General features: G+C 35.5%; 1 protein-coding gene across 4 annotated transcripts in view; it reads right to left on the reverse strand.

Annotated features, from left to right (window-relative positions):
* Positions 1–19,769, reverse strand: part of LOC150075817 (putative nuclear hormone receptor HR38) — a 102,128-nt gene that overhangs the window by 34,886 nt on the left and 47,473 nt on the right. The window contains exons 1-2 of one of the 4 annotated variants that reach the window (XM_090388049.1): positions 15,571–15,776; positions 3,214–3,455 (exon numbers count right to left, since the gene is read on the reverse strand). In XM_090388049.1, coding sequence (XP_090244175.1) covers positions 3,214–3,455; positions 15,571–15,724 — 396 coding nt within the window. In that variant the 5' untranslated portion in view covers positions 15,725–15,776. Of the gene's footprint in view, positions 1–3,213; positions 3,456–15,020; positions 15,396–15,423; positions 15,777–19,769 lie in introns of those variants that run through there. The other 3 variants (XM_090388052.1, XM_090388050.1, XM_090388051.1) reach the window with 3 other exon arrangements.

A 19,769-nucleotide genomic window follows, 5' to 3' on the forward strand; every position in this document is an offset into this window, starting at 1 on the left:
CAAAACTGGGAAGAAATTTTCATATTTTTAAAGAAAGAAAAATGTTCTTTAAATCGTGAATGTACGATTATAATGGTGACCAAATAACAGTGGTACCAAATAACACAGTTACTTGTCCTTCAAGGCTTTATACAGCAGGCCCTTGTGGATAGGATTGCCATTCTCCCCACACCGAGTGGAAAAGACCTGAGTTCGAGTCCCGTCGATAATGGTATGGATTTTTATCTGCCTTGTTCACAACGTTGGTGAGTTAGTCGGTCTCAGGCGAGGGTAGTATGGTTTTTTCTCCCGGAAACTCAGGTTTTTCTTCCAACAAAACAGAAAATGGACCTCAGAATACAAACAATTTACAGACAGTATACACGGAGCAATATGGCCTTTAGTTGCCGATGCTTCTAAAACCCTATTACAACAACAACAACAACAACAGTTGTATATAGCCATTTTAGTCTTTGATTAGTACATTTAATAGAAGATTTTGAATATAATTAAGTACAATATAATATTTGAATATAATATAATTGCGTAATATAATTGCGTTTGAATATAATATAATTTGAAATAATTGCATAGATTTTGAATATAATTTTTGAATATAAAAGATATTTTGAATATAATTGCGCGTTTTTATTTTTAAATTATTAATTTAGGACATTTAAAAGTATTCTACACATCTAAGAAAGAATATGAAATAACTCTGTATATTTATCTATTTTATTTATAAAACTAAAATAACTGGTTTTCATAAATAATTAAATAACAGCATATCTTATGTTTGTACATTTTGTGGTGGCGCTGTGTGTAATTCTCTAAGCAGAAGACAATTTCTGAAATCTGTTTTGCTCATTTGCAAGTTTTACGCTTGGTCCACTAAATTTCACAACCTATCGACTGCTTATAAAATTAATAAAATAAAATAAACTAGCACTTTAATGAGCACTCTTACCAGTATTTTTTAAGTATCAACTAAGACGTGTTAACTCTGATGTCATGTCCTAACTGTCAGAACTGTGACAAGATTGATTGCTGTTCGCCTTGTAGATAAGGAGATATAATTTCTTCGCCTTTTAATTTTTTTAAAATTCTTTTTGTTAGTACAATACTTTCAATGAAGGGATGTCAATGTACCGTGCATGCGCGTATGTAAGATGAGCGAATCATTTATAATTATTGTAGACTGTAATAATTAAACGTAAATTTAAGTTATAAATTTTAAGGGTAAAGTAGTGAACATTAAATATTATATAGAATACGCTATAGTCCTTTTTTAAAGTATATTATAAGAAAACAGAAACAAGTGACGTCATCTCTGTTATTATGAGAGAAGAGACTTGGCCCCAGTAATTTATTTTAAGACTATAATGTATTTAAAACAAAATATATTATTGGAAATTTATAGTGGTAATATAGTTTGTCGCTCTACTAGGATAAGGAAAGGAAATATTAATTCCAGGATTTTCGAATTGAACAGTGCATAGACGTTGACTAGTTCAGCTACGTGTTCGAACTGATTTGGAAGAAAGAGGTGAAATTACAAATGCAAATGATAATCCTAGGGAGGCACCAACTCAGATGTGGGAACAGCACTCTATGGGCGGGCCGATTTCGATTTGCACAGATTGGCAACTGTTTAAAAAAAAAAGTTGTTTTGGGCTGATGGGATAGCGTCGATTTTTCGAAGCAATATTTGAGATACATCGTGAAAGGTTTGACATCACAGTTATTCCCAGTAAAGATATGTGATCTTGTTTAGATTTTCGAGTGTTCTTCAAGCATAGAAGGTAGTAGACATCTTGTGTGATAATTTAGACGGAGCCGAGTTGTTGTGGGTGCTAGAGCACAGAAGATAACCAAGTTTTCTTCACACCATTCGAAGCAGGTTTTCTTAAGAACAGTATTAGAACCTATAGTACTTGGTACCGTGCATGTGTTGAAGGTTGAGAAGATGAGAGAAGATAGTCAACAAGTTGACATTAGTCAAAAAGTTTCTTTCATAGTTAATAGAATTTTGCTGTAAAATTCTATTCACCGCAAAACTGTGGATAGAATTTTTGATCAATTGAATCAGGGAGAAAGAGTGGATGGAAGAATAGAAAACAAATCGAGTAATTCAGTATCAGTTGGGATGTTAGAACACAAATAGCCATCCACCATCACACACAGTAAGCAGTCAGAGTGAAAACTGGCTACCTAATTGCAAAGTTGGAAGAACACCAAGAATGAAAGTTTTCTTAGACGTCCTTTATACCAGATATGATTAAAAGTTTTAACAAGAATCTCCACGAGATTCTTGTAGCAACAAATAATCAAAGAAAATTTATAGAATAAAATAAACATTGGATAAAACGAAAACACAAAATTAAGAGATAAAAATATAAACATTAAATTGAAACCAGTAAAATGTTTTACTCTCTCTTTTTATGTTCACTTAATTTTGTGTTTTGGTCTATCAAATGCTTACTTTATTTTAGACTTTTCCTGGATTTGTTGACTGCTACAAAAACTGTTATTAATGAAGTGAACAAGATTGAGTCCTCCATTGGATACAAGAAATTCAATAAACAATTTTGAAATGTATATTTAAGATTAAATAATATCTTTGGATCTTTTAAAATACATTATCGCTTGTGCTTGCTGGATGTATATGTACAACAAGTCTTACATACACATACATTCTATCTCCATCTCCTGATTGATTAAGATAAATATAGTCTGATATTTTTGCTTCAGACTTCTAGATCAATATAAAATTGATCCACTTCTAGATGGATTTGTCAACGTTTTTAAATAATAGAAAAAAGTATTTTTGAAATTCGTATTTATGAACGTTGTTTAACTGGATTATGCGATTGTTTTGATGGATTTATATGAAATAACATTTTCAGTGTATACAGGTCTTGCTATTTGTATTAATTTATAAATAAATAAATGTTTAGATACAACATACGCGAGGTATTCTGCACATTATCATTGAAGATACAGCATACAAACGAAAGAGAGAACTTTGGGTGTTCAGTCAACTTCTTTTGTGGTATAATTAAAATCAATGAAAACTATTAGTGGGTTCCCTTTGGACCATATATTTTCCAATGTAAAAACCGGTGGGCTTAATACTGCATTCCTTAAAGAATTTTATACTTTCTCAATAAACACCAATATATTTAGGTAATTATAAATAAATAGACAACTCTTCTGGCTCGGTTTCTGACTTACTTGGGGTTGTTGCAAAAGAAGCATGGCGGACTCGGAAGACGGCTGGGTTTCTGAGGTTGGGGCCGAGGGTATTGGGATTTCCAGTTCGGTTTCCGTAACAGGAGGACGACTAGAAACAGAGGGAGTGTGTTCCGGCCCTGAGGTAGCTAAAGGTTGGCTGGGAGACGCAAAAGCAGGAGTACAGACAGCAACAGAGGTTGTAGCACAGCTTGTGGTTGTGACTGGACTCGTCAGCTCGGGAGCTATATTTAAAAAAAGAAAGAAAGAAACATGCCATATTCGGTATTTCTCATTTTTCATAAAACAAAGTTCTTGCTTATTTCTAAATTTGTTTTTACTAAAGAATTTTATACCAAGGAATACTGCTTATTAAAATTTTAAAAATAATATATAAGTGGATGTTTACCACTTTTCATTAGATTGGAATTTCCTGCCCTTCCTTTATAGGGAAATTTGTCAGTACCAAAGACTTTGTTTCTGAACAAGTCTGACTTCCTGTATTTATGGTGGGAATAAAGTTGTGGTGAATTGTATAAATAAAAATACTGGGGAGGGAGTCTCGTATTAACCGCCAATGGTCAACTTGATCACCAACTGTTCCTATCCTACAGCTCTGTCATTGGATGGTATTCTGATTACGTAGTGTTGTCTCCTGTGTGATTGAAGTATGATTAATACAGTAAGATTAACATAAACTGTTAATTAATTTAGCAACAAAATATTTGTAATATACCCATTTATTTATAGCAATTATTAGTTTAATATTAACTTAATTTCGAATTGTTTTTAATTCGTAACGAGCACTGTTTCGCCGCCATTTTTTAAAGATTATATTCTTGTTTCGCAGACATGGGTACGTAGTTAGCCAATCTCCAGTGGAAAGGTGTGGAGTTTATTCTTTCCGGAAAATTGGGTTTTTCCTCTCGAGTTCACTCAAACCATCCTACAGAACACCCAATTTTACAGAATCACATACTGACGTCTCATACTTAAAAAATAAACAAACAAACAACCAGAATCAGTGTCCACTTTTTCATTTTCTCTAAGATTTATTTCGAATATTTTCATATTAGAGAATGAATGCGCGAAGTACGTTATTTGCTTATTTATAATTCGAAATATATTTTGCTAGTAATATCTCCGATCAATACAATAAAAAATAATCACCAATTTTGTGCAAAACATTGATATACGAGATCGTTCATAAAGTTTTATTTCGATCTGTAATGAATCGGCTTCAAATTTTATTCAGTTCTAGAGATTAATATAAATGTCTTAGGATTGTAAAAGAAAAAGTTATTATGGGTACTTAATAACTCATAGCTTGTTCATTTACCAACAGTAACTCCACATCCAACACTCTTTATCTTTTCCTAACATCCTTACAACATATAGGTTCAATCATATGGGTAGCCGTCCTATAGGTACTCAGATCACAATTTGCTGATGTTCTCTTTTCCATTGAGCCCCCCCCCACCCCTTTTTATCTCATGTCATTTTTATCTCCACCTCGCGTCGTTGGGAAAACCTTGGTTAGATTTCTGTATCGTATCTATAAAATTATTCTTGTAGGGATGAAATAACTTTATTTCGCATTCCACTCTAAAATCTGGTCCTTTATATAAACCTTTGTTTCCCAATAAATGTGTTAGAACTGTTCAAGATAAGAATGTAGTACATCACACTAGCTTTTTTCCAAATCTTCAGCTTCATTTCCTGCCTATACAACAATTTGCTTGCAACAATTTTAAACCATTATTAATCAATCCGAACTATTTTTAAAAAGACTAAGGGTAGAAAATTCGCTTCTTGCCCACATAGTATTCTGGTCTGTTGCCAAAGCTATTACATATCAGTACTCCCAACTGTTACAAAATATTGGTTCTTCTACATCCTCGACTAAAGATAAAAAGACAAAGCGACTTACTGGCATCCTCCTTTTCTTCTAACTCTTGTATTGACGATCTAGGTAAACCACCTTCTACCACTTCCAGTACGCTCCATTCAATGCCTCCTGTGGTCTTCTGTCAAAAGGAGGTCAGAAGAATTTTAAACAGTCTTTATGCCAAAAAACTGCAGGTCCTGATGGTGTTTCTACATTTGTTCTCAAAACTTCTGCTTGCTTCTGAGCTTGTTCATGTTCTGTGTTGGCCTTTCACACTTTCTTCTTCCATTAGTGGTTTTCCTTCTGCTTGGAAATTTGCTCATATCCAAACCAGCTTCTAAAATGGATGACAAATCCCTCTCATTCAATTATCATCCCATTGCACTTAGCTCTCTTTTCAAAGTAATGAAGAAATCCATTAACCACCAACTCCTGAACTATCTCGAAACATTCCATCTGATCAATGATCACCAGAAGGGATTCCGTCAGTGTCGCTCCACCGCTGATATATGTTTACGATGCTCATCTTTGGATAAATTTGATGGAGATGTTTAGTAAACCTCAAGCAATTGCTCTTGACATTTCTAAGATTTTTGATTGTGTTTTGCATAAAAATCTTCTAAACAAGCTTCCATCTTATGTATTGCTGTTTGTTTTTTGTTTTTTTTGTTGCAAGTTTTCCCATCAATTTTGTTGCAAGTTTTCCCATGTAAGCGATGGTGGTAGGTGGTTGTTTGCTTTTTTACTTCTCAAATGATGCTTTTGTTCCTCATTATTCACTTCTATTTCTCATTCTTTTCCTCTTGTATGTTAATGACCTTCTCCAACTGACTGTAAAGCGTATTCACAATTTTGTTGATTATAGCACTACACCTTCCAATTTGAAATACCTTGTCCTGCACAAATAGCTTAACTTCTTCAATGTCCGCCACTAATTCCTTACATGCCGATCAACTTCAAAGAGAACTTAATTAATTTTAATCCTTCTGAAACTCAGTTTTGTTTTCCTTCTCGCAGCAAAGAGCCAGCTGCTCATCTTCGATGACACTAAGAATTCTAGACAAGATAACATATCTCTATTAGAAAGAAAGAAAAACTGGTCCTTGATGCGGTCACAGACATTCTCTCATGTATAACTTAGTTAATTTTAATTCTTCTGAAACTCAGTCTTGTTTTACTTCTCGTAGAAAAGAGTTCCTATGCTCATCTTCGATGACACTCAGAATTATACACAAGATTACATATCGCTATAAGAAAGAAAGAAAAGTTGGTCCTTGAGGTTGTTACAGACACTCTCTCGTATAACTTAGTTAATTTTAACTCTTCTGAAACTCAGCCTTGTTTTACTTCTCGTAGAAAAGAGCTAACTGTTCCTATGCTCATCTTCGATGACACTCAGAATTATACACAAGATAACATATCTCTATTAGAAATAAAGAAAAATTGGTCCTTGAGGCTGTCACAGACATTCTCTCATGTATGCCAAGCTGGGCTTGCTACCCGGGAGTCTAAAACGCTGATGGAACTGATATTCAGGTGACACTCAAGTCAAGTGAACCTAATTTCCGCGAAGTCTGGTCGGTCCATGGCAGCCAAATCTTCTGTTTGCACCTTCATGATGGTAGGACTCTTAGTTACCCTGGGTGTAACCCCCACGTGCAAGTATTAGGGATTACCCTGACTTCTAATCTCTTTCTCTCTCTCTCTCTCTTGGCATAAGCACATCACAAATACTGCTTCCTCTGCATCTAAAACAACTGGCTTTTCTCTTGCGCTCACGGCGTTACCTTTCTTCTAAACAACTTCTCTCTGTGCAAATCTAAAATCCGCCCTTCCATGGAATATTGATTCCACAAATGGAGCAATGCTCCCAAAAGCTCTCTCAAACTTCCAGACTCTTAAAAAGAGGACAGTCAGCTTAATCAACGACCAGTCTCCACTCTCTGCGTCATAGACGTTCTGTTTCTGCTGCATCTTCTGAAAACTGGAATCTGTAATTTTCTTCCGAACTAGTCCAAACACCTACCACAACCAGTCATCATCCTATTCAACTCTAAACTCATAGAGCCAACTTTTCCTCTTTCTCATTTATCCCTTCTACTTCTTTTCCAATGAACAGCTTTTTTTTAAACTTCAGACATAACATTCCTTTTGCTGTTGAATTTACTTTGTTTTTTTTGTCAATATACGTGACATCCATGCTACATACACACCTTCTCATTGACATCAGTTAGCAATAACTTTTGTTATATCTAAACAAGATTTATATTATTTTCACACAAAGTTTAAAGCAACATCTTAATTCCTCATTAGTAAAAACACGAACTTGTTTTTTTCATTTAATTTTATAAATCTGGATTTCCCAGATTTAATCCTAAATCTTAAATTAGATTTTCTAGATTTAATCCTAAATCGTACAATAGATTTCCTGGATTTCATCCTAAATCCTAGATTAGATTTCTTAGATTTAATTCTAAATGTAGAAAATTCATTTCAATTTTCTAATCGAAATCTCCTAGATTTAGTTTCCTAAACTTTTAATTTCCTGAAAGCGTACAGGTTATTCTCAAAAGTTTCGTGGTACTTCCTGAAAACTTAGACATCGTTTATTTAAAAGTCCTTAAGGCAAATAGTTATAATAATTACTTGGATATCAAAACAAAAATGCATCAAAACAGATATTTTATTATTTAATTTCTAAATTAATGCCACTTGTTTTAAGTTAAACTGTTTTTGACTCGATAATCTCCACCCAAGCTCACTGAAAAATTTAACAGGTGATATTAAATGAACAGGATACTAATTCAAGAAACATTGTAGTATTGTACTTTATTTTGCAACAAAAAGCGCCTGGTGGTGTTGACATCTTTTTTCCTCTATGAAGGTAAGCATGTTGAAAATCAAATCTTTAACATAATCTTTAGCAGGTCATTTTGAAAACTGCGTTGTTGCAAATCAAATTTGCACGATATTGTTCTGGTTCTTGAAGACAATCTGGACCAAACTATTTGTCTTTTAGCTGCCTAACGTTCTGAGTACCATCAGAGCTATAAGATCAAACAAAATAACAAATAACGCTGCCCAGCCGTGGAACTTCAATTCACAACGCTGTCCCATTGGCTACTATATTAAATTCATATATTCATTAGTTATACTTCCGTGCTACAGAATAATTGGCAAACGGTCCTAGAACTTATAGATTCATTCCTTTATAAACTGAACTGAAAGGGCCTTAACGTTTTCCAAAGAATCCAAATAATGCTCCTGATTTTGAGACTAAATTTACCAAATTAAAAAATTAAAAAGTGAGGGACTTTATTTTTGGTGAATTTTCTTAAGTCACGGTACACCAGCTTGTATGGTATGATGCTTCATAGTCTTTTTCTGGCGTATTATATCCACCGGACCTAGACAGATCGTCAACAGTACAGTTGGTCGACAGAACACAGTTTGTCGACTTGATAATTGGTTGTGTGTGTTGACGAATCGACTTGCGTGTTATGCTGGCTGTTACAAGTTTTTACAAGTTTCAATGTGATTTTTGGACTGTATATATACAATTACAAGAGGGCCAATATTTGGTGACATGTCTGTCGTAGCTGTTCACAAGTTATATTACAGGTTATTGTCTGTCTGTCAATTTTGTTTTTAAATTTTCGCATTTCATTTTCGAAAAGAGCTGTTCCCATTTATAGATACTTCGATTAGAGACCTTCAATGTTACTGATCGCGCTAGAAAGGGTACGTGGAAGATATTGTCCCACTCTTAAATTCAAAGAAATTTCATAGATGCAAGAAAGAACACGAATCTATGAGACACAATGTAAGTCGCAGAAATTTAAAACTTAATTGTGGAATGAGAAATAAAGTTAAACACAAGTTTTTTTTTTATGGAGGTTGATGCGGGCCATATAAAAAGAATCAGGCCCATGGGACATAGGTTTCCCATTCCCTCTTAAACATGTGGAGGCAAAGATGAAAAAGGGCAGTAGAGCAAAAATACATGTTGAATCAATAGAGTTGTGATTGAAAAGTTGGTACCGTAATCAATTCTGAGGATTGCAAAAAGAAAATAAACAGTTCTTGTAAAACAACGCTCGATTCAACAACGCTCGATTCATTTGTTAGATATATACAATTCATGATATCAAAGGAAGTGAATGCCACTTGGAATCATCGGAATGAAACCAGTTTGAACCCATAATACATCTATTTTAATATTATAGATATCATGGAAGAGAAGTTAACCTAAGCGTGGTGGTAAAGCTTCAAGCAGGTAATGTATAAGTGTCCCACTTAAAAGACGCAGGATTCAAGTCGAAGTATTTTGCAAATTTATCACATTCGTTGGCAATATAAAATCCCATAACAACGAACCTACGTTGTTGCTATGGTAACAGTAAAACAAACTGGAGGTACATGGTTCTTACCTAATAGTGCTCACAGAGCTGAGCTATCTAATAACTCTGGAAAGCTATGCAAGTTCCGCTTGATAAGGGTATAAATAAATTAGCAGAAATCAAGATTCTATCTGTCTTGTCCCTGGAATGTGAATGAGCCGCTAAGTAATGGAGTTATAATTAAAAAAGAAAATTTCTTTTAGAAGAAATGTTCTCTGACCTCACGGTATCGTGACTTCTGTCAGCGCTCCACTCCAAAAAATCAGTGTTATCTAGGGAGGGTTACGATAGACCAAAATTCAATGAGGCACTCAAAATCTCGACTGCTTCTAAGCTGTAGCTATCGAATTCACGGCCGATTGAATGTTGACTTTTGAGTTCTAGCTAGTGATATGAAATCTGATAACTCTCTGTCGCAAATCGGCGTTTATTTATCTTGTAGGCTGTCAATTTTTATTAGTTTCTTGTGAGAGGAAAGCGGCTTGTTGTCTACAGACATTTTTACTTCCTAACAACATAACTATTTTACACTGTAACAATATTTGCAAATCACAGATATGTAGTGAATATGATTAGCTACCGGTCTTTGACAGTTTTTACTGATTAGTTCTGGCTTTCTAAATAAAGGTTTTCATCAACGTTGTGAAATTTTACCCCATTTCGTGTGTATATGACAAATTCCGCATTATTTAAATGTCAGATGGCAAGTAATGGCTGCTAATTATCTGCAGTTAAGCTTTTCTCTCTGATTCGATGTAAAAAAAACAAAACATTAACTACTTAAAGACCACCACAAAGGATAATCCAAATGCTATCATGCAGCTTCTCTGTGCTGCAAAAAAGATGAAAAATGAGTTGCTTATAAACCATGATACTAAGATATTTTATAAGCTATTATAAACCAAATCTTTGAGTAGAATGGAAAGGAGATTCGGTGGACCATCTGAGCGTATAGTTGCCTTCTCTTCAATGCTTCTTTATCTCCCTGTTTTTTAAATAAGTTTTCTGTTTATATTCCATGACAGCCACATGAAGTCAGAGGACTGCATAGGACAAAAGATAGAAACTACAAGAATACTATATGTATTGGTCTCACTCAGAGGTCGTATCTCTGTACTTGAAAACTGACCACTTGGTTACAGTTATGAATTTATAAAATGAAAAGTCTTTCTTTTGGTCACAATGTACGCGGTAGTAAGAAGTATTGGGTTTTAGAAATCTTGGCACCTGCTACGCCATAGTTATTAGGGGATTAACACTGGAATTGGAAAGGTCAAATTGGTAAACTTAACGCTTGATAATACTGGGTTATTGTAGCTGTGGAGGTCGCATTAATTTTCTAAACATTTAAATACATAATCGTCACCTAATATTTGCTTTGAAAAGGATATTTTTCATTTAAATATCCTTTTCATTTAAATATCCTCGTTTAAATATATTCACAATCCAAAAAGTTTGAAACTTTAAGTAGAAAACATCGCAGATATGGGAAAGAATTCCCTAGAACGGAAAGATAAACTCTAGAGATTTATGCATCTCCAAAATAATCGAAATAAGGATGAGAATAACATCGCTCTACAAAGCATAGCATTTTGATAATGATTAAACGAGAAATCGATTACGAAGAAGGAGCTCAATATCGCAAAAGAAAGGTCAAAACTATATAAGGAACGAATTATTAAAGCGCATTTCTTACAAATATTCACCAATCATTACATTTTCACGTTTAAATCGTCATGAGTGAGCACCGAAAGCAAAGCATATTTTTTAACAAATGATATCAAAAGAAGGTTGTGTTGTTAAAAAAACCAGGGCTTGGAAACTTACTGCGAATGTTAGGCGTATCGTAAGCAGAGATATCTGTAAATCCATGTTTTAATATCAATGTAGGGGGCGCGACAGTTTGCATTTCTATCAGACGAGAGCTCTCATCAAGCACCTGGCGGTATATTAGTGCTAGTCTGTTGGTTGGGAAGTGTTGCACGCTCGCGCCGGCGAGTTATTTGCACGAAGTGAGCACCTGGGATGTTTTTTATTTATTAATTTTTTTTAACTATGACTTCGACTGTTCTAGAAAAAAAAAAAAGATTAAGAAATATTTATTTCTTGTGAGAATTTCGCCATTATCACGTGATGTATTTGTACTTTCAATCACATTTGCAAGCGATCATGGCTATAATTGTGATTTATTCCTGTATTTCGATTATGTTTTAGAATAATAATTAGTTTAGTTTCGCTTTATTTTACTTAATGGTAAATGACAGTTAAAATAAAAACTATTGTATATTGTATATTGTAAATAAAATTTATTTAATTTTAATTGGGCTGACCATGGCCAGTGATTAGCAATTACGAAATGCATTCCATGTTCGAATCTGTAAGTACAGTAGACTGTCGAAATAACGGCACTCCAAATAACGGAACATTCGAGCTAAAGTCCTATTGAGATCGGATGTTTGCATATAGTGTCATGCAGTGCTGTAAAAAGGAAAACGGCAAGCCACGTGATTACTGTACTGATTTTGTTTACGTTCGCCATTTTGAAAGTGAATTCTATATTGATATCACGGATTATAGCGGTTTTACATTTATTTTAAATTAAAAACCTCTCACCATAGGTTCTAAACCTCATACAGAGAAGAAAAGAACAGCATTAAAGCTAAGTGACAAACTTGATATAATCCAAACTATTACATATATTCCTAGGGTCACCCGGAAAGTTAATTCATATACCCATGTATTTTATGTCTGTAAATTGTGTGTGTTCTCTAGTCGATTTGCCTGTTTTGCTGGACGAAAAACCACAGTTTCTGGGGGAAAAACCGTGCTATCCACGCCTGAGACCAACAGCCACGGAGTGTAAAAAGCCATTAAAAGTTCCTCGCATCATCGACGGGATTCGAACCCGGGCTTTTTCCACCTAGTGTGGGGAGGACGGTGACGATACCAATGTCCTATCTCGCAGAAAACTTGATATAACAAAGAAAATAGAACAGGGCGTAGGTAGGAATGTATTAATGGGAGAATATAACACTGGATCGTCAACATGTTCATGTTTTTTTATGTGCAGTTAATGAAATTGCATTCTTAATCTCTCTATTTCTTATTTAGCCTCATTATTTCTCCATTAAATATATTAAAAATAAAAATTTCCAGATAACGGAAAAATCGAAATAACGGCACCTTGAATACCCGAAGGTGTCGTTATTTTGAAAGTCTATTGTATTATATGTTGTTTGGGAATGTGGTATTAATTTTGTAGTAAGATACTAAAAAAAAATAATAATCACAAAATAAAATGAAACAGTACGGTTCAATAACCGTCCTGGAGTTATAAGTGGAAAATTAACTTTAAAAAAAAAGGCCTAAAAATATTTACGTCATATGTATGAGTTCAGAGGCTTCTAGGATTTCTTTTACTATCTTGCTTAAATATTTTAACTTTATCAACGTGGATATCCAAAAAATTATACGTAAATTATCAGAAAAATAAATCTATTTTAATTTTGTTCGATATCTCGTTCTGTTAACCTGCATATTCGATAGGATATTTCTTAGGTCAGGCTTATCTTGGGTAAGTTTTGAATTCTCCACAACATTATCTACAAACAAAAATAAAAAAAAAAAAGTTTTTTTTTTTAGGATACAGATGATAACAATTTTGGACCACGCCGTGGTGATAATAAAAATTATTTTTAAAAAAATTAGTTATAATTTTCTTTTATAAATAAGTATCTCTTAAGAACTTTCATAACGATCTATTTTTGGTAAGAGAACGTCAATGAGTCCTCCTCTACTCTGTGCGTTCATTAGCAAACGTGTTCTCATCCGTTGCTATATAATGCATTTAGCACGTATTCATTTCGGCTCAGCGAACATTCCTACGAACGTCAACGGCCAGTAATTGTATACTAAAATTAGAAGAACGGTACATGAATAGCCACCTTCGCATTGTAGAAACTGGTATCGATCGAGCAAAGCGTGTGTCTTGACGTCAAAAGTGTCGCTACGAACGCGGCAATTTCGATCTGGTATCTGGCTTACGTCACATGACGTGCCGCTTTCTTTAATCTGTCAACCCAGAATTACAGCTACATAACAAATGATAGGTGTCTGTACTCTTTCTGTTCACCAATTCTGTCGACTATTAGCGTCAACGCCCAATTGTGACGCACAAAGCACCCCTGTACCATGTACACGCGAAAGGTGAACCGTACATGGTTCTATAATAAACTAATGAAGAACCTAATTGACTAGTATATGTAGAAGACATGCCGAAAATACAACAGATTTTCAATAGCAAAAAAAAAAAAAATTTTCAAAATTCTTGCTAGTTACTTAAATGCGTGTCAATTTAATTCTACCAAAAATAATATATTCGAATGGTAATCATTTAAAATATTGGACTCGATATTATAACCAATTTATTATATTATTATTATTACCAATTATAACCAATTTATTATATTATTTTTTATAAATCAGGAGATTTTGAAATATACCAGCAGATGGCATCGGAATTAAGGCAATAAAATAAAAAAAAATTGTAAGTTTCGATCGTTTGGCTATCTCTGCCAGGCACTTATCCTGACAAAATTAACCGATTTATTAACGAAATTATTATTAATAGTTATCAATGAGAGTAAAGATATTGCGAGAATTATATGGATGTATAAATATCAAACACAACTGACTTAAAATAATAATAACGTGCAGGGGTGTTTCAGTAAATAGCCAAACCTTAAGAGGTGTTGATTTTTTTTTCTCTCTTTATTTTGCCTACCGCGCCATAAAACTGTACTGCATCTCCTGGTGGTGGTAGACAAATTTCGTTAAATATTGCTTCACCTCCATTTCAATCTAGATGACTGAAAAAAATTCTAGAAATTGTGAATTAGAGGGAGATAAAAAATGCAGTGAAATAATTGTTACATATTTCGTATTTTATTAATAATATATGAAACGAAATATAGCGTTTGATCATATAATCAACACCTGATTGCTGCTAATATTCAATATACAAAAATAGAGAATTACGGCAATGATAATATTTTCTAATATTATTAGCGCTAAAGAAAAAAATTCATAGAAATTAGATTCAAAGCGTAATATATATATATACACACACATATATAATGATAGAGAGAATAAGTAAGAAAGAAAATAAATATGTAAAAAACAGTTTGAATAATGTGGCCTAGTTCTGTAAGCCTTATTGCTGGAGGCCTATAGAACATATTTGAGCATTAGCTAAGAACATAATCTAAATAACTCCCCCTTCTTTCTCTGTGATACACTACGTGAAAAAAGTTGTATTCCTATACTCGTTTACATGATAGATCAGTTGAAATATATTTTTTAGACTAGATAGGTCCGATTTATAATAACAGTTGGTGCGAAATAACATCAACTGCATGCTAAATCAATATTTAAAAACTTCAAAGGCTAAGATAAATATAAGTCGCGAATTTTAGCTATGATCACAAGTGGCAAAGGATAAATATAGTCCTCTTAATACTCACGTCTGTTATCTGATGGCAGTAGCAACTAACGTCCCCCTAAAAGATCCGAGACATTAACCTTGAGTTTGGTCCTTTCTTGTCATAGAAGATTAGGAATGATTGTAGGAATGTTAGGTTTTTATGCCTTCGTTTACTTGTCCTCGGCTCACACTGGAAATAAGGATTCGTCGCGTTCTCTGTATATTCGGGTTAAATAAAAGCTCCCCACGGTGGCAGGTATCACGCCCATTGACCTCGGAACAGAGAGACCCAAAAAGAAATAATGTAGGCTCAAACAATAAGGCTTAAGATCTGGCCACACTGTAAACATAATATTAACGTGGCAGATGAAGTATTTAAACATATCAGTTTTGTGGATTCCTGCAAGAGAACACAATTAATATTCACTTGTATGCAGACGCACGTGAGCTCAGGATGATGGCCTTGCCGGAAGCATGCAGAAACACTGACTTAAGTAAGCCGAGCCCAAAAAGGGGAAAAAAGTCCTGAAACAAGAGAAAGTAAGTTTAGCGAGTTTCGGCTGGTCCCTAATCCAACACCCGGAACCAACCTGGTGGGGTAGCCGTAGCGCACACGATAGTCGGCAGCGTGTGCCGTGGCCTTTTGCTGACAGGCGTCCAGGTGAAGGTCTCGTAGTAACTAGGCAGCGATGGAGACTCGTGGCTGTCCCTGTCCACCGCGAACGTAATGCACAAGTTCGACATCCAAGATCTCAACCTCTTCCTCTACACACGATCTCGCTTCTCTTACTACTACATAAACATCCCTCCATCATCAGTATATATTCAAGGTAATTCGGTTGTTAACGTTGTTCCAGGGGAAACTAGCGCTCTGTGACGCAGGGCTTCCGTGTGACGTCATAGGGAAGTATGAGCTCTGCTCGGTGACCAATCTGCGGTAGAGCTTACAATGGCGGTTTGAATGGTTGGTTAACGTAGATGACGTTGCAACTACCACTGCCTGTTGACGTCAAAGTGATGTAGCTGCCAAAAACTTGGGTTTGTCACGTGTGATAACAGACTGCCGCCCCTGCATGCGTATTGCTATTGATTGTACCAGTACAATATCGATCCTGAACTAGTGACGTCAGACACCCAAACTTTGCTTGACAATAAGGAAAGTTTGCTATGCGTGTGTGTCAGATACACATGTACTTCGACAGAATGAACTCTCACCTTATGGGATTTCACAAGGTGAAGGTTGTGCTTCCGTAACTCTTTTTCGTGGATGGACAGCGAAGATAGGGACTCTCCCGATGAGTTACCGTCAGTGGATTCAGTGAAATGGCACTTCCGTCATTCTGCTGACTACTTCTTCTCCATTCTCTTTATTCCCATCGTCCGTGGGTGGTTGCTTTAAAAAGATCGCGGTGTAATTGTGCTATTACAGGTAAATTTACCTTTCTGGTTTTCATGGTGCTTACAGCTGTTTACAAGGTCGAATAAAATTTATCCAAAATCTGAATGAGCGGGGAGATACTGGCGTGGGTGGAAGAACTGAGTAATGTGGGTTTTATTATAAATCACTTATAATTGCCGATTCAACGAAGAGGAGGGCGTGATGTATTGTTTAAAATTCGCCCTCACCCGGATTCAAAACCATCCCCTCCCCGAAGATGTAATCAAACAATATTTTTTCCTTCATAAGGAAAGAAATATAGATGTTGTTGTTTTTTTTTTTTTTCTTGTGGCTTTGTTTGAAATATCACACCCCGAAACGTAACTGAGTGTTGAAATATTTTATATCTCTGCAATTACAAAAGATCATGAATTCCCATGTATTTGATGACGCTGCTGTATTCACATCATGATTTCTAGAATATGTTTAGTAAACAACTGATGATAGCTAGCACTAAATAAATTCTTCATTAATTTCTCGAGGACTGGAGCCTACAGCCCAATATATAAAATAAAAATAACAGCGAATTTTGAGAGGAACTTACTCCTTTTCGGAAAATATATATTCAAAAATGGTTTCATCTACTGTCGGAGAAATGACCTTTGACTCTGTTTCCGAATTCAGAGCTCGTGTGGCATAGTTTACTTTTCATGACCTCAAAGAGGTCATCTGTCTATCACTGTCCATTTTGTGTTTAAAAGTTGTTGGTTCTCTACTACAAACCGGTGGCTTACTGTGATCAATCATTTCCTTTTCTTTTTATCCTTTACGTTGGCAAATGAATCAAGTATACTTTGAGGTCTCCATTGCTTCCAACCACCTTGACACATTACTAAATAACATGCGTTTTATTTTTATTATTATTTTTTTAAATTTTAAATATATCGATTAAAACCAATATGCCAGTTTACTAAAAAATAGTTCCGTGTTCTGTTTGGAAAGTACCTATAGGCGGGCAATAAAATGAATATAATTCCAATGATGGAGATAAATCCGTTGATACTCCACTAAGACACTAGGTGTGGGGTTCTCATAATCGTAACTGCTTTATTGCAGCTGATGTACCAGCGCAGCAGTTAGCGGTGGGTATAGGTATGTTGAGGGTCTAACGGCTGCTGGGATTTCTCCCATCTCCGCGTATGTTCTATGTATCGAGTGACAGTACCCTGTCAAAGCCAGAGATTTTAAAAGTGTATGGATCATGTGATATGTAGTATGTTGTGCCCATTGTTCATCCGGTCTGTTAGCCGCCAGGCCCCTTGTGGGATCCGACGTTACCATACTCAGCTACCGGAAGGCCGACCGGGTGTACCATTAAGACAAATCTATTCTGGCAGGTCCTGCCACCTACTTTCCTGAGATTTCAGTGGTTAGGACCTAAGTTAGCGTTGGGTTGGGCTTTTTTGTGGAGGTGTATGGAGTAGATTTTCAATGCACGTACTCCCCTGCCTTCGTGGGTAGCACAGTTGGTAGGATCGCCGTTCTTCCCACACCGGGTGGAAAAGACCTCTGTTCAAGTCTCGTCGATGATGTGAGAAATTTTTATCGACCTTTTTCACAAAGTGGCTGAGTTAGTCGGTTGCAGGCTTGGATAGCTTGGGTTTTCTCCTGGAAACTCGGGATTTTCGTCCAGCAAAACAGAAAATCGACCTCAGAACACACGCAATTTAGAGACAATATACACGGAGCAATATGACCTTAGTCGCTAATGCTCCTAAAGCCCCTACTACAACAAGGACAACGTACTCGTGTTCAGTACATTACCACAGGACTGTCCAAGCAAAACTGCAAAATATTGACCCTAATTTATTGAGAATTAGCATTATGCAGAGAATTGTCCACAAGGTGGCTCCATGCTGTGATCAACATGCAATGAGAGTAGATCACGATCTAAATCCTTATCTCCAGCCAACTATTCCGTAGATCTAAGACACCAATTTCATCACAGTCACTGATTTATGTTATTTAAATTGTGGTTAACTATGCCATTTATAAAATAGACACTTATAGGGCACGCAAAAAATCTGCACATATTAACCCATCTGATTCCAGAAGAACAAAGTAATGACTTTACCCGCGCACTTCTGGGTTTTGAAATTTTTTATTCCATGCTTGTTTGCTTTCAGATGTATAGTAATCGGTTCGTTCATGCTGCATCATACATTGCAATCTGCTCAACAAACTTTCAACTTAAAATTTATGGGTGCCATTTGTAGTGTACAATTAATTCAAGGAGCAGAGAATGTGTTTTTTTCTTGTTCCAAAGAAATTGGGGCCAAGAGACGTGAGTGCATTTTGTCTATTGTTTTCATTTCGCATCAAAGCGATTATGGGCATGACCGTCACCGTATTGTCTCAGTGAATTTGAATGTATGCTGAACTACCTTCCAAAAAAAGTATTCAGACATCCCTATTTTCATAATCCATTGGGCCTTCATGGATAAAAGAGTGACCCAGATAATATATAAGGCTTATGAGCGGTACAACTTAGTTTTCTCATCAAGGAAAATGCTGACAGTCTACACCATCTAAAGTCGAACGTCGATGATTTTATGAAATTGAAGCATGAAGGTACCGTCACCATACAACAGAGTACTCATACGTAGCATGACAGTCTCGTTAGGCATTCCTGCAAAACATGAACCAGGAGTTTAAGGAGTCAACATGGGTTGAAGTTTTTGTGGCAGAGGGCGGAACAAAAGCCAAATATTACCAATCAGATCAGCAATCGTGCCTTCTATGATGCAATAAACTCTGTGTGAGCGTCAGTGCGAAACCGATGGGTGTCCGTGTAATTTTTGGAGGAGTGTATGATCGATTGATCATGAAAATATTTCAAAATCCCGAAAAAAAACAGTCATATCCGACCTCTAAGGAGGCCGACTAACTCGGCCACTGCATGTAAAAGCCCATAAAAGCATCATCTGTCCAGACTCGACTCGACCTAAGATATTGTATATTCTATCTGTAATTTTCTGCGTTTTGTGGTCAGTTTTCCTGGATTAAAAGTCGTACTACTCTTTCCCGAGACTGGACCGAACAAATCCTTTCTACGTTAACGAGATTCGAACCCCAGTCTTTTCCACACGGTATGGAAGTACAGCGTTCATCGTAATCAATTCTACCTGCGATGGTAAAGAAATATGAAATGAAGAAAAATAAAATTACACCGACTGCGTACTGTTTGCAAGAAACAACAAAAATTCATGGCTAAAAGTGATCTTTTTATGCAAAAATAACCACATTGGGAGATGAATTTAAAATACTCCTTTGATAACAAATTGGAAGTGCAAAAGTAGGGCCAATCATTTCAATATAAAAACCAAAGGTGATGATTAAAATTGTTAAGAG

The sequence above is a fragment of the Mastigoproctus giganteus genome, chromosome 13 (genome assembly GCF_048544385.1).
Source record: "Mastigoproctus giganteus isolate SK-2022 chromosome 13, ASM4854438v1, whole genome shotgun sequence".
NCBI lineage: Eukaryota > Metazoa > Arthropoda > Arachnida > Uropygi > Thelyphonidae > Mastigoproctus > Mastigoproctus giganteus.